This window comes from Microcaecilia unicolor, chromosome 9 (assembly GCF_901765095.1).
Source record: "Microcaecilia unicolor chromosome 9, aMicUni1.1, whole genome shotgun sequence".
In the NCBI taxonomy this organism is placed as follows: domain Eukaryota; kingdom Metazoa; phylum Chordata; class Amphibia; order Gymnophiona; family Siphonopidae; genus Microcaecilia; species Microcaecilia unicolor.
Window position 1 is genome coordinate 224388500 of NC_044039.1, and position 16158 is coordinate 224404657.

The 16158-nt window shown below is 47.5% G+C and overlaps 1 protein-coding gene across 1 annotated transcript in view; it reads right to left on the reverse strand.

Annotated features, from left to right (window-relative positions):
- FLVCR2 (feline leukemia virus subgroup C cellular receptor family member 2) overlaps nucleotides 1–16158 on the reverse strand; it is a 97567-nt gene that overhangs the window by 31526 nt on the left and 49883 nt on the right. Inside the window, exons 7-9 of the mRNA XM_030214467.1 lie at nucleotides 13611–13716; nucleotides 9319–9430; nucleotides 8687–8742 (exon numbers count right to left, since the gene is read on the reverse strand). Coding sequence (XP_030070327.1) covers nucleotides 8687–8742; nucleotides 9319–9430; nucleotides 13611–13716 — 274 coding nt within the window. The remainder of the gene's footprint in view (nucleotides 1–8686; nucleotides 8743–9318; nucleotides 9431–13610; nucleotides 13717–16158) is intronic.

Genomic DNA, 16158 nt, shown 5'->3' on the forward strand with positions numbered 1-16158 from the left:
GGCTTATATAAGTTGTCTATATATGTTACGTCTTATGAACTCCAGAAGGAAGCTTTCATTGACACACTTCAAGTACTACAGTAAACCTTAGCAGTAAATTTGAGAGGCTGAGCTCATACTCCTCATACCCTGGCTTAGGAGTGAAGTTCATTCCTGTCATGGTAAATGCAAAACTGACCCATTTGAAGATATTACTCCCGAGACAAACCAAGGTGACACTTCTTTTGAAGAGCACGTTGCAGGATCAGAGCACTGCATCAATGATCTTATGGACAGAATACTATAAGGAAATTTGAAACCATCCAGGAAGTTAAAATGATGACACCAAAACAGGTCTTAACAGAGGTCTGGGTTTCCTACTACATTAAAAACTATAAAATTATACTGCATTGTCATAGTAACATAGTAGATGTACAGTCCATTCAGTGGTGTGCTGGAGCCGGCTCGCACCAGCTCGCAAGAGCCGGTTGTAAAATTTTGTTCCGACTTGCGAGCCGGTTGTTCCTAAGTGCAAGCCAGCTCTCCCTCCCTCCGGATCCGGTCCCTCACCTCGCTGAGTCACCCGGCCTTGTCCAGAATTCTTCGGCCGCTGCCGGCGCTGACCCTCCCCCGCTGCCGGATCGCTCTTTAAAAATGGCCGCCGAGACTTCCAGGGGCAGCCTCGCAAGACCTGCTGAAGTCTTGGAGGCCGCCCTTGTAAGTCTCAGCGGCCATTTTGAAAAGCAATCTGGCAGCGGGGGAGAGTCAGCGCCGGCAGTGGACAGGCAAAACTGCCTGCCCCTAAGAATTTGCTGAACAACTTGGTGAGGGGGTGGCAGGGGAGAGAAGAAAGTCGCTGGACATGGGTGGCTGGAGAAGGATGGGGGCAGGGGAGAGAAGGGAGTCGCTGGATATGGGTGGCTGGAGGAGGAAGGGGGGCAGGGGAGAGAAGGGAGTCACTGGACATGGGTGGCTGGAGGAGGAAGGGGGCAGGGGAGAGAAGGGAGTCGCTGGACATGGGTGGCTGGAGAAGGAAGGGGGCAGGGGAGAGAAGGGAGTCACTGGACATGGGTGGCTGGAGGAGGAAGGGGGCAGGGGAGAGAAGGGAGTCACTGGACATGGGTGGCTGGAGAAGGATGGGGGCAGGGGAGAGAAGGGAGTCACTGGACATGGGTGGCTGGAGGAGGAAGGGGGCAGGGGAGAGAAGGGAGTCACTGGACATGGGTGGCTGGAGAAGGATGGGGGCAGGGGAGAGAAGGGAGTCGCTGGATATGGGTGGCTGGAGGAGGAAGGGGGCAGGGGAGAGAAGGGAGTCACTGGACATGGGTGGCTGGAGAAGGAAGGGGGCATGGGAGAGAAGGGAGTCACTGGACATGGGTGGCTGGAGAAGGAAGGGGGCAGGGGAGAGAAGGGAGTCACTGGACATGGGTGGCTGGAGGAGGAAGGGGGCAGGGGAGAGAAGGGAGTCACTGGACATGGGTGGCTGGAGGAGGAAGGGGGGCAGGGGAGAGAAGGGAGTCACTGGACATGGGTGGCTGGAGGGGAGGCCAGGGTCGCTGGACATGATGGGTGGATGGAGGGCAGGGGAGATCAGGGTCGCTGGACATGGATGGATGGTGGAGGGCAGGGCAGGGGAGAGGAGGGTCGCTGGGTATGGGTGCATAGAGGGCAGGGGAGAGGAGGGTCACTGGACATGGGTGGCTGGAGGGGAGGCCAGGGTCGCTGGACATGATGGGTGGATGGAGGGCAGGGGAGATCAGGGTCGCTGGACATGGATGGATGGTGGAGGGCAGGGCAGGGGAGAGGAGGGTCGCTGGGTATGGGTGCATAGAGGGCAGGGGAGAGGAGGGTCGCTGGACATGGGTGGATGGAGGGCAGGTGAGAGAGGGGTCGCTGGAGGGCAGGGGAGAGAGAAGAAATGCTGGACATGGATGGAGGGGAGGGAATAGTGAGGAAGGAGATGAGATGAGGGAAAAGGAAGAGAGGAGAAAAACTGCACATGGATAAAGAAAATAGGCAGAAGCTGGATTCACTGGACAGTCAAGTCTGCGGAGGACCAGAAATGAAGAAGAAAAGAGGAAAGGAAAGAAATAAATGGAAATTAAGCCCTGGAAACGGAGTTAAGAGGACAGATAGCAGCAGAATCGGATACTGGGCCAGCATGATCAGAAAAACAGTCACCAGACAACAAAGGTAGAAAAAAAATCATTTTATTTTCATTATAGTGTTTGGAATATGTTCACTTTGAGAATCAGGTGCTCAACATTAAAAGTTTATATTTATTTACTTATTTATGGCATTTTATCGCACATTAAACATGAATTAGATTGGAACCTGGGATCATTTAATTTTTTTTTCCTGGAGTAATGCATTGCCACCCACCCCCCCAGGCTCTCTCCCCGGCTATAGCCAGCTCTGCAATTTGGGGAGGGGGGGAGGGTGCAGAGGAGGACGGGGGGGCTCAGAGGGGGACCGGGGAGAGAGCCTGTTAAACATTTACCAGCACACCACTGGGTCCATCGGTCCCATCCAGTCTGCCCAACAAGATAAACTCATTACATATGGTACATATACCTGTTTTTGATTTATCCTTGCCATTTATAGGGCATAGACCATAGAAGTCTGTCCGGCCCATCCAAATCTAATTCAGCCTCCATCAGGGCACAGACTGTAGAAGTCAGCCCAGCACTGGCCTTCCTACCTAATCTCCCTTAATCTTCTTTGTCACCTTCTGCTCACCCATTCAGCTCTCCGTTTTCCACTCTCCCTCCCCCCACCAAAAAAAAAACTCTCTCCATGAGATTGTCATTGCTTTTACGTTTCACTTATATATTCTGATATTGTTACTTTGCTTATGCTGTTCTATTTCAATGATATCCAGAGGTGGTGGGGATGGCAAGACGCTGATTCTCATTCACCTGGACCCTTCTGTCTTGCCATCCTCACGACCTTTCCAGTACCATTCTGAGCAGTTTTACTGGTGCCATCAAAGCAAAATCACTGCTGTCCCCCAGTGGCGTTCCTAGGGGCGCTGACACCCGGGGCGGATCGCCGATGCGCCCCGCCCCCCCCCCGACAAAATAACCCCCCAGGTGCAGCGTGACCCCCCCGGCAAAAGACCCCCCCCCCCGGTTGCACGCCGCTGGGAGGGGGGGGTGCCACGCGCCTGTCGGCTCTTCGTTTCCATGCTCCCTCTGCCCCGGAACAGGAAGTAACCTGTTCTGGGGCAGAGGGAGCATGAAACGAAGAGCCGACAGGTACGCGGCACCCTCCCAGCGGTGTGCACCCGGGGCGGACCACCCCCACTGCCCCCCCTTGGTACGCCACTGCTGTCCCCACAGGACACTGTAGCAGAGGGATCAAACCAGGTTCCATTACTTCTAAATCCCCGTTTGCAGGATGTCACTGATCACAATCCCAGCTCCTGGTTTTACCTTTCAGTAAGCACTTCCACCCCCTCCCCCTGAGCATACTGCAGTGTTTAAAGACTCCTCTTGGCTTGATGCCTGTCAAATCTCCAGTGACTGATTGGAAAGTGTTCATTGCATAACTCTCCTACCTTTACTTGTGAGCTACTGAACATGGATGGGAGGTGGTGACTTAAAAGTCTGATATGCAGTGTCATAATCTGTCTGCAGGGAGTTGTCAGCTGTGCTCTGAAATGATAGCCATAGGTCACATGCAGCGGTCACATTAATAGGTAATTAAGCAAAAGTTCTTCCCTATAACAGATGTTCTCTAAAGTTCACAAGATATCAGTCATTGGAGGTTGGTAACGTCAACCTACGGAGCCCGGGCTGGAGTATTGTTTAACAACTGTAGATCTTTTTCTACAGTGTTCTACCACACCTGCTCAGAGTTCCCATGATTGAGTCATTGACTGTGGCTAACTTAGTTCTATATCAAGCAGCAATGGGCCAGTTTAGTGAGGACCACTATCCTTCTGTCTTTGAAGAATGCCTCTTACAGGTAAGCAACTTCACTTGCTCTGAAGACAAGCAGGATAGCAGTCCTCATAGATGGCAGTCCCTAGCTACAAGCTGCCTTGACTTTAAGGGGGAAAACAGAAAAGTCTCAATGCCAACAATGAAACAAAAAATGACAGCAACTAAAGACCATACAGCCTATTCAGACTACCCATGCACACCAGCTACTAAGCTCTACAATCCCTCTCTCTCATTCAGACATCCTCCATGCATAGAAACATAAGATGATAAGAACAGCCATACTGGGTCAGACCGATAGTCCATCTAGCCCAGTATCTTGCTTCCAGCAGTGGCCAATCCAGGACACAAGTACCTGGCAGAAACCCAATTAGTAGCAGTGGCTTCCCCCATTTCTATCTCAATAGCAAAGTATGGACTTTTTTGCGAAAAATAGTGGACGACATTCGGCAATGTGTTCCGTATGCACAGTGATGATGGATTCTAATCAATTTTTTTACACCCAATGCTCTCACACCACTTGCTCTTCAGTAAATGTGAATTATTTAAGTGTCCGTGTAATTTATTTATTTATTTATTGCATTTGTATCCCACATTTTCCCACCTCTTTGCAGGCTCAATGTGGCTTACAATACATCATGAGTGGTGGAAATATATTAGAAAATAGGCATTTAGTGTTACAGAAGGATCTTGAGCAACATGATAATGGTAAAACATGATATTAGTGTAACAAGCAGATACTGTAAGATAGTTCTGAATATATGTGGAGGAGTTGTGTATATTTACATTGGTTGGTCTTTGTGGTATGCTGCCTTGTTAAACAGATGGGTCTTCAGTAGTTTGCGAAAGTTCATTAGTTTGTAGATCGTTTTTAAGTTGCGCAGTAGAGAATTCCATAACTGTGTGCTCAAGTAGGTAAAGTTTGATGCGTGGATTAATTTGTATTTTAGACCTTTGCAGCTAGGGAAGTGCAGATCAAGGAAATGTGCGGGATGATCTTTTGGCATTTCTGGGTGGTAAGTCTATCAGGTCTGACATGTAGGCTGGTGCGTCTCCGTGAATGATTTTGTGAACTAGGGAGCAGATTTTGAACATGATGTATTCTTTAATTGGGAGCCAGTGTAGTTTTTCTCGTAGGGGCTTAGCACTTTCATATTTTGTTTTGCCGAATATGAGTCTTGCTGCAGTGTTCTGGGCTGTCTGAAGTTTCTTTATATTACATAGGGCAGACGTCTAGAGCACTGAAAACACGACTAATAGAACATAGACATTGTATACAGGCTAAGAAGTTGAATGAACCTTTGGCAGTGCGTTTTTTGGATAAACAACACTCCTTTTCTGATATTCAGTGCATAGTGTTGGAGCACTTAAGGGTCACTGAGCGCAGAGGGGATGCAAGACGTATACTGCGCCAGCATGAACAGCGACGGATTTTTACGTTGGTAACTTTTACACCTCAAGGTCTGAACATTGTGATAGAATGGAAAGCTTTTCTATGACAGAACTAGGTTATGACGTCAGGACATTGATGTCCTCACATATTTTGAAGCCTTTAAAACGAAGGCGTCTTTTGGTGCTATTCGCCATTTTGAGAGTGCCACGAGTGGAAAGTTTTGTGTGTTTGCTATAATTTTGCTATCTTGGATAAAATTTAACAACCTTTTCCCCTGACGCAGCCTATTATGGTGAAACAGGGAACCCCTTTCGGGATTTTTGGAATCTACTTTGGTCAAGAGTGAGGACAGATGATATCTTTCAAGATAAGTACTGATTTTACATTGATTGGCAATGTCTTTTTACATGCTTTCTAAAGCTTATGCTGTATCCTATATCTTTAAAAGGATTTTTTGTGGAGTTTTTTTTTTAATGACTAATGATAATGAGGAACTTCCTACATTTTTGAAGACTTTGCCTTACAAGTAGGTTTGTTTCTAGTTTACTCTGATGTCTTTTTTGTCCACTTTTTTGTTGTTTACAAGTTACGTGACATCCTTTGAGATACAGAATAATATTGTAGACGTTTTTTGAGGTTGGTAATTGAAATCACCCATTATTATAGTGTTGCCCAACTTGCCAACTTTCCTAATTTCTGTAAACATTTCTTCATCTGGCTGTTGGTTCTGTCCTGGCGAATGGTAGTACAGTCCTACCAGTAAACACCTTCCCTTCACACATGGACTTTTGATCCATAAGGATTCCACATTGCTATCTGTTTCATATAGAATGTTTATTTTACTCTACTTGATTCCCTCTTTAACAAATAGCACAACCCCCCCCCCCCCAATATGATCCACTTGCAATATAATTTGTACCCTGATAATACCGTGTCCCATTGATTGTCCTCCTTCCACCATGTCTCTGAGATGCCTATATCTACCTCATCATTTAGTGCTATATACTCTAAATGTCCCATCTTATTTTTTAGAATTTGTATACAGACACTTCAAATTGTTTTTTCCATGTGTCAACAAGCTGCTTAGAAGTTGACGGGAATAATTTCCATTCTTTACTACTACTTAACATTTCTAGAGCGCTACTAGGGTTACGCAGCGCTGTACAATTTAACAAAGAGAGACAGTCCCTGCTCAAAGAGCTTACAATCTAATAGACAAGTGAACGGTCGGTCCGATAGGGGCAGTCAAATTGGGGCAGTCCGGATTCACTGAACGGTAAGGGTTAGGTGCCGAACGCAGCATTGAAGAGGTGGGCTTTAAGCAAAGACTTGAAGACGGGCAGGGAGGGGGCTTGGCGTAAGGGCTCAGGAAGGTTGTTCCAAGCATAGGGTGAGGCGAGGCGGAATGAGCGGAGCCTGGAGTTGGCAGTGGTGGAGAAGGGTACTGAGAGGAGGGATTTATCCTGTGAACGGAGGTTACGGGCGGGAACCTAAGGGGAGATGAGGGTAGAAAGATAGTGAGGGGCAGCAGACTGAGTGCATTTGTAGGTAAGAAGGAGAAGCTTGAATTGAATGCGGTATCTGATCGGAAGCCAGTGAAGTGACCTGAGGAGAGGGGGGATAGATGGCTAAGTGGGAGGCCGGTGAGGAGTAAGTTGCAGTAGTCCAGGCGAGAGGTAATGCTCTTCCCTTAAGCATAGCAACTGACAACAGATAAAGACCATAGGGCCTATCCAGACTACCCGTCCACACCAACTATGAAGCTCTACAATAGCTTTCTCTCCCTCAGAGATTCTCTGTGCATACAAACAAAGAAACTGACAGCAGAATTAGGGGTTTAAAGCGTAATTCTGTACATCTAGAGCCCATGCTCGGTACATCTCCCTCCTCCCACCAGTGATGCCCAGCAGATGACAGTTCAGCATTTTCCTCTCCAGCTCCTTGTTAAATGCTGCTGCTGATGCTGAAACCGCAGGTGCGAGTGTAGAAACTTAAAATATCCCTTGTGTCACTTGAGGAATATTGATGGCTGTGTATTGCAGGGAGAGGGGCTGAGGTTGTGGTAAAATGCTCTGTCTAGAAATCTGTACAGTTCTGTGAACAATGCTCCAGACCTGGGCTCCTTCTAATGACATCATCCATCTGCGACCCTGCTTGTCCTCAGAGAAACTAATTAGCGAAAAGCTTAGAATATGAGGGCAGACAGCAAAACGTACCAGACCTGACTAGTCTGACCAGTTTCCCTTCTTCATGTATATTGCAAATTGCTTCACTGCCATTTTACCCTGGTTGGTCCATAAATTATTCCATTAATTGATTGACAATATAGGTGAATTGTACACAGGACACTAAAAGCATGAAAAGGACCAAACAATACCCAGTAGAGAAGCCCAAGCCCCTCTCCAGTTAAAACAGCTCTTTCTGTGCCCCAAAGAGTTGAGGGGTTCTTCATGTGCTATGCAAGACTAGCAAATCAAGATTACAACAACTGCAATGCAAGCATGGTAAAGAACCAGTCAAACAGAAGCAATATCCTCCCCTGATCCCCAATCCCCAGGCAGTGGCGTAGCCAAGGGTGGGCCCAGGCCCACCCAGTAGCAGCACACCTATGATGTGGCTGGCAGGGATTCCCAAGCCCCACCAGCTGAAAACTCCCAACAACTGTCCCTCCTGCATACCTTGTAAATAGCAGATCTTCGCCTGCAGCGAGCAGCAACTGATACGTGCTGTGGGGCCAACATGAGAACTGATATTTAAAAGGTATGTGGGGGGGGGGGGGGATGTTTGAGAGACCATATGGTATGCAGGCGAGAGAGAGAGAGACCAAATTGTGGGACAAGACGGAGTTCTTCTGCCTACCTATCTTAGGCCCAGGCCCACCCAAAACTGGGTGTCTGGCTATGCCCCTGTAAGTCTCCTACACCCAGCAGAGCAATCACTTCTCGATTCCCAATCCCCAGGTCTCTGGTACCCAGGTGGGAGTGGTCACTTCCCCTGACCCCCGGGTCCCCTGTACCCAGATGGAGGCAGTCATCTCCTCTGATCCGCAATCCTCAGGTCCCTTGTACCCAGGTGGGAGCACTGACCTCCCCTGATACATAATCTCCAGGCCTCATGTTATTGTCCTACTTCACTATCCCTGCCTGAGTCAAAACGCTGATGTACAGAGGTCTCTTTCTATGCAGTACCCTCTTCTGAGACCCTGTCTCTGGCCTGCAAGTGCAGAAAAACACCTACAGTTAATGCAGTATGGGTCTGTGCAGGAGATCTTCACAAGACTAACTCATTCATCAGTACAGTTTCACTGAATGACAAGGGACAGAAAGGGGGGGTAAGAGGAGGAGGGGGCTCTGCAACAGATGGTACTTACATTTTGTAACGCTTCCAGATTCGCCTTCTGCCTCCGAAGATCAGCTTTAATAAAAGCTAAAAACAGACGGACAGAAAGACACAAGGTCAGGAGAGTTCAGTGGCATGGAAAGGTTGTGAGTCAGTTCCTGCCAGGAGGTCACACTCCCTAGCCCACACTGACACTGCTGGGGTCCCGACTGACAGTGACAGGACACTACGGAGGGAAGCTCACAGGCATTGACCTGCTGGTACATTTTTAACAATGGGCTCTCTCTCTGGGTGTAGCCAGCCCTGCAATTTGAGGGAGGGCAACGCAACCCCCTTCTCTTCCCCCCCCCCCCCCACCCCAGTGCAGCCATACTAGACATACCTTTGCTGGCAGGGATGGTGAGTCCTGCCAGCCAAATAAATTAACTGCCGCTTCTCCCCCGCTGCTTGTTTCTGCCAGGCCTACTTTAACAACCGTCTCCTACAATTCTTAAAAACTTAACCAACGGTTCTCGCGAGCTGGCTCCAGCCCACCACTGCTCACAGGGTACAGTAAAACTTAATCCTGTGAACTGATTCTACAATGTTACACTGAGCCACAAAGAAGCAAAAAGCTCATATCGGGGAAATGTTCACAGATCCTCACCCGTAGCAGCCTCTCACCTGTAACGATGGTCCCCAAGAAGAGGAATGTGCAGAGAAAGATGTTTCCAGGTAAAGTGCCAAATTTCTCTATAATCTGCCCATGACTTGTGGTGAAAATTATCCCAAAAATCTGAAAGGAAGCAGAAGAACAGGAAAAAGAGGCAGAGAATGAGAAATGAGTTATGTAAATATTGTACAAATAATAGAAGACCAAGTTGCTTTGCTAAGATTGATGCTCTTCCTACTGGTCGATAATGAGTCACACAAGCATCTCAGGGTGCTGCAAAGAACGTTTCCTCTTCCGTTATGGAAAAGCCTGGAAGGCTTTATATTATCCAAGTGAGACTCCCTGTTCTATCGCCCCTATACGGCAATTTAAGAAACCAGCTCCATAAAGCGAGGTGGGGGGAGAGTGTGGCTGATTATTCTTCTGAATTCAGAAAACATCCATTATAGTAACATAGTAGATGACGGCAGAAAAAGACCTGCACGGTCCATTCAGTCTGCCCAACAAGATAACTCATATTTGCTGCTTTTTGTGTATACCCTACTTTGATTTGTACCTGTGCTCTTCAGGGCATAGACCGTACAAGTCTGCCCAGCACTATCCCTGCCTCCAAACCACCAGTCCCGCTTCCCACCGCCGGCTCTGGTACAGACCGTATAAGTCTGCCCAGCACTATCCCCGCCTCCCAACCACCAGCCCCGCCTCCCACCACCGGCTCGGGCACAGACCATATAAGTCTGCCCAGCACTATCCCCGCCTCCCAACCACCAGCCCCGCCTCCCACCACCGGCTCTGGCACAGACCGTATAAGTCTGCCCAGCACTATCCCCGCCTCCCAACCACCAGCCCCGCCTCCCACCACCGGCTCTGGCACAGACCATATAAGTCTGCCCAGCACTATCCCCGCCTCCCAACCACCAGCCCCGCCTCCCACCACCGGCTCTGGCACAGACCATATAAGTCTGCCCAGCACTATCCCCGCCTCCCAACCACCAGCCCCGCCTCCCACCACCGGCTCTGGCACAGACCATATAAGTCTGCTCAGCACTATCCCCGCCTCCCAACCACCAGCCCCGCCTCCCACCACCGGCTCTGGCACAGACCGTATAAGTCTGCCCAGCACTATCCCCGCCTCCCAACCACCAGCCCCGCCTCCCACCACCGGCTCTGGCACAGACCGTATAAGTCTGCCCAGCACTATCCCCGCCTCCCAACCACCAGCCCCGCCTCCCGATCTTGACTAAGCTCCTGAGGATCCATTCCTTTGGCACAGGATTCCTTTATGCTTATCCCACGCATGTTTGAATTCCGTTACCGTTTTCATCTCCACCACCTCCCGCGGGAGGGCATTCCAAACATCCACTACTCTCTCCGTGAAAAAATACTTCCTGACATTTTTCTTGAGTCTGCCCCCCTTCAATCTCATTTCATGTCCTCTCGTTCTACCACCTTCCCATCTCCGGAAAAGGTTCGTTTGCGGATTAATACCTTTCAAGTATTTGAACGTCTGGATCATATCACCCCTGTTTCTCCTTTCCTCCAGAGTATACATGTTTAGTTCAGCAAGTCTCTCCTCATACGTCTTGGAACGCAAATCCCATAGGTAAGCAATTTTGTTTTTTTCCCCCCATGAACAGGATAAACTGGCCGCGCATGCTGGAAATCGTACCTAAGGGCCGTCCTCCAGCAAAACCCAAATTTCAATGAAAATGCAGAGGTGCGTGTTTTTTACGAACAGCCTCATTAATTTTAGTAGCCATGTGACATTTTTATTTTTATTTATTTGTTACATTTGTACCCCACATTTTCCCACCTATTTTCAGGCTCAATGTGGCTTACATAGTACCGTAAAGGCGTTCGCCAAGTCGGTTAATAACAAATACAAGGTTATATTGTGGTAGAATGAGAGAGGTGTGTATCAGGCACCATTAGGGTCGAAGGGAATGAAGATTGTATATTGTCCTGTACGATCATTGGTTATGCGGTGTTGCTGGCTGTGGCGGATTATGGTGGATCGGTGGGGTAAGCCTTTAGTGATTTCCTGAAGTTTAGGTGCTCATGGATTGATTTCACAGCTTTTTGGACATAGAAGGGGATATGGATGATGGATTAAGAATTGGTCTTGTAAGAATTAAATGTCCCCAGTTCCAAGCAGGGCATTCTAGGCCAGTCTGTATTTCTAACCACCTCATCCTGATGCATTTCAGTGGATAAAACCAGGGCTATGAATACCACAAAGCCAAGACTAGCCAAAAGGTCTCCCTCCTGGAACTAGGCTCCCTACTTGGGTTGTCCCAGTCTTTCTTCATGCTCATCAACCTCCCTCCTGGTGCCACCATACTGTCTCCTTTGATCTCCTGCTTCCCTCCTGAGCTGTTCACTCACTGACCTATCCCCTCCATCCTGGTACCACCACAATCTCTCCCCTGTGTCCTTCTCCTTCCTTCCCACGTTCTCCTGCAGCCTCCTGGTGCTGAGCTGCTCACTTGAATAAGTGTTGTGTTTCACATTTTTCTCAGAGCAGGACAAAGAGGTGAGAAGGAGGTGGGAACATGAAGAGCAGGAAGGGGGAGATCTGGATTTTCCTCAAGTTTTAAGAGCCAACCAAATTCTGAAGCTCAGGCCTAAGTGCAGGAAGCACTTTGACCTCCAGAAGCTGCTGCTTTTGCTGCCCTGTCAGCTTACACTGCTAGGCCTTCATGTGTCACCATTTTGGAAGATGGCAGCATTGTAAGCTCTTTTAAGCAGGGACGGTCCTTCCCCATGTTTAAACTTGCGTAACCCTGGCAGCGCTATAGAAATGCTAAGTAGTAGTAGTAGTAGTAGAAGCAAGTGGGGATGACTTCTGCCTCCCAACTTTTAGAAGTAGGTTGGAGGTGAGTACAGTGAGATCCTACTTGGTCTACTAAGATGGGAGGTTTTTTTGTGGAGTCAGGAGGAGGTGGGTGGCCACCAGAAACTGTTTTTGGGGGCCAGACCACACTAAATATTCAAGGGCCTCTCTGACCTCAGGTGCCCTGTGTCAGGGAAAGCCTTGACCAGAGATCCTCCAGTGATGGACTGGACCCCAGGGGAGAGAACTTGGTGAGTCTTGGGGGAGATCTGGAGGTTCAGGGTTGACTAGGTCACCAGGGAAATGTTATGAAGTGGGGGTAGGGACAGGGATGGGTGGCCTGGGTTTTTTGTCGTCTGGCTTTGGAGAGGGGGGGGGGGTGCATTTTTCCTTCCTACCAGTTCAAGAGCCAATCCCCACTCATGCATTGATATGAAGGGAGACATGTTATCGTTTATTAAAATTTACTCACAATGCAGCAACCGGCTGCATATTATTGTGGCAGAGTCTGCTGTCTTTTCTGTCAGTGTATACTTTCTAACACCAGCAGTAGTCACGATTTAACGTTTGGTAAGCCCGCGTTGGGCTGACCGACGCTTTAGTGCAGGGCAGGGCTTCTCAAGCCAGTCCTCGGGGCACAACTACCAGTCAGGTTTTCAGGATAACCACTATGAATATGCATGAGATACATTTGCATACAATGGAGGTAGGACATGCAAATCGATCTCATGCATATTCATAGTGGTTATCCTGAAAACCTGACTGGTAGTTGTGCCCCGAGGACTAGCTTGAGAAGCCCTGCTTCAGTGCATCATTTTGCACTGTTTCTGATTATACTGCTAGTTCCTTTTCTGTTAGTGATTGTTCCCATTTTCAAAGTCCTGTTTCTAATAGTTTGATCCTGATCCGGTGTTTTACATTGAAACACAAAGTATGGTGATCAGTGAATCTCATGTCCTCTCTCTACCTGTCCCTCATCAAAAGAAAATGTGGTGTGGCATTTGTCCACGGAGCAATAAGCAAAATCTGTGGTTCAAGACGGTGGTGGTAGGGGAGGGGGTGGAGGGGGCTAAAGACAAAGTGACGGCTGAGGAGTACTGAGGACAGAAACAAAACTAAGCTGCCTTACTGGGTCAGACCAAGGGTCCATCTAGCCCAGTATCCTGTTTCCAACAAAGACCCCAGTCCAGGGTCCCACAGAGTAGCAGGAAATACCATGGTGAAGGAGAAAAGACAGTTGCTCGAAGGTGAGAAACCAGGCGACATACCCAAGAGAAACTCCAGCGAATGACAGGTTTCACCCACCCACAAAGAAACAGTCCCAGTCTCCCAGTCCCATTCCAAAGCTCTGCAAATGATATCTTGTCCCCTACACCAAGGTCCAATATCTACAAGCTGACCTCGTCAGACATATCTCCTTCTGTGCTGACTGACTGAAGGGCGAGAAGAGAAACCAGAGTGAGATCTTACCTGCGCAGATACGTTCAGGAGTCCTGATGAGGTCCCTTCAGACTCTGGGTATGTTAATTCCACTGCAAACTCAAAGCCCAGAGGGAGATATCCTGTCATGAAAAATCTGCCAAAGAACACCAAGGGCATCAGAATTTGAAGAACCAAAAAGAGAAGCTTAGCAGAAGGGTGGCAAGATCAGAACAGCAGTAGGAGCAGAGAAGCAAATTCAATGACCAGAAACAAAGAGCCAGTCTAGTGTGGCCAGGCAGGCATCAGGGGCTGAAGACAGGAAAGGAAGAGGAAGTGTATGGAGCAGACTGTTCTGGAACCTACCGTTAAGCCACAGGATGAAGATCCCTAATCATTACCTATAAAAGATTCAATTTCAGTAAGGAAGTAGCTTCAGACTGGGACTCACCGTTTGCAGTTAAGACACATCCTAAAAATGCTAATACATGGCTTCTTTGGTTTAAGATATTCAGTTAGCCAGCAGAGTGCATTATCAGCCATCATGGAAACTGAACTTGTAAAGGGATTTATAAATATTTAAATGAAATAAAATCCACCAGTACTTCACAAGTGGCACAACACCGCGCAGAGGACTCAGTTGCTAACATATGGCAGACAGCCTTCAGACATAAAAAGCCACCGTATTATGGGAGATTACTACTCCCACCTCTGCTGTATTTGGAAATCGCAGTATGGAGAAAAACTGGAGTATCAGTAACTCTCCAAATCACTAACCCTACACAGAGAAAATGGAGGAAGGGTGTAATGTGGTCACCCCACTTGAAACCTTCTATCAGTTGTACACAAACAATTCTACCTGAGAATTTTTCTCTACAGTTTTCTGACTTCTTCCAATCCAAATATTCACCCAACAGTAACATTAGCGTCTTTTTTTAAAGCCAAAGTATCTTCATGTCGTAGTTCATTGTTCTGTGAAATCCTCTTCTCCAACATCTGTAGGCTTGGTTTCTCATCTTTCTCACACTATAGGATCTTCTAAATGGAATTCATTCGTTAAAATTCTATTGAACACATGTGACTAACCACCTGTTTCTTAGACCCTCTTCCCTCTAGTTGGCTAAAACATAATTGACACGGCCTTACCCCACTTCTTCACCTACTCTCTTCCAGCTTAACTTCAAGCTTTGTCCCCTCAGTTTGGAAAAAGGCCATTGTCAAGCCTTTAATCAAGGGTCCCTCTTTAGATCTGTCTGTCCCATCTAACTATAGGTCACTCTCCAATTTAAGCCACATTGAGCCTGCAAATAGGTGGGAAAATGTGGGATACAAATGCAATAAATAAATAAAAGCATAGTTTCCAAAATTACTGAAAAGGTAGTATTCGATCAGCTCTCTCTCAAAAAAAAAAATCAATTATTCATTCTCCACCCGAAACAAACGGGCTTTAGGTCATATCACAGTACTGAAACTAATGTCACAGCACTTGTCAGAGATCTTCACTCTATTTTGGGTAGGGGTATCATTGCTTTTTTAGTATCTATAGACATTTCTGCAGCCTTTGATCTTGTCAATCATACTCTTATTTCTTGCACGCCTTCGTAATATTGGGATTGAAGGGACACCACTCGCTTGGTTCACATCATTCCTAACCAGTGCATTTTTTCTAGCAAAAAAGGTACCGGTACTCAAATGCCAGGTCACTCTTCAGGGGTGGGGTGACCACTGAGGGACTCCCTCCACAATAGCCAGGCCCCCTGCAACCAGTCACAGAATCAATGACCAGGCAGAACTGGTGTGTAGGGCCTGAGCTCTTTCATTAAAACTTGGGGACCATGGGTCAGTTTTAGCAGACAATGGAAAAGGTGCTGGTACTCAGTACCCCCAAGTACCCCCTCAAAAAAAGCCCTGATCCTAACCGACCACTCATTTTCTGCCACATCTGTGTCTCCTGATATTTCTTTACACTGTGGAGTTCCACAAGGCTCCATTCTATCACCGCTACTATTCAGCATTTTTATCAGTCCCTTAGTTATGCTATTGCAGGATCTTAATCTTCATTTCTACATTTACTGTGATGACATTCTTTTTATTTTCCCCACATCAGGACTAGCCCAAATCGCAAGAGGATTGTGAAAAATTACAAGACGACCTTATGAGGCTGGGAGACTGGACATCCAAATGTAAGCCACATTGAGCCTGCAAAGAGGTGGGAAAATGTGGGATACAAATGCAATAAACAAATAAATAAATAACGTGAGCAAGTGCAAAGTGATGCATGTGGGAAAGAGGAACTTGAACTATAATTACGTCATAAAGGTTCCACATTAGGAGTCACTGACCAGGAAACGGATCTAGGTGTCACTGTTACTGATACATTGAAACCCTCTGCTCAGTGTGCTGCGGAGGCTAAGAAAGCAAACAGAATGTCAATTATTATTAGGAAAGGAATGGAAAACAAAAATGACGATGTTATAATGCCTTTGAATCACTCCATTGTGCAACTGCACCTCGAATACTGTGTGCAATTCTGGTCACCACATCTCAAAAAAAGATATAGTGGAATTAGAAAAGGTACAGAGAAAGGCGATGAAAATGA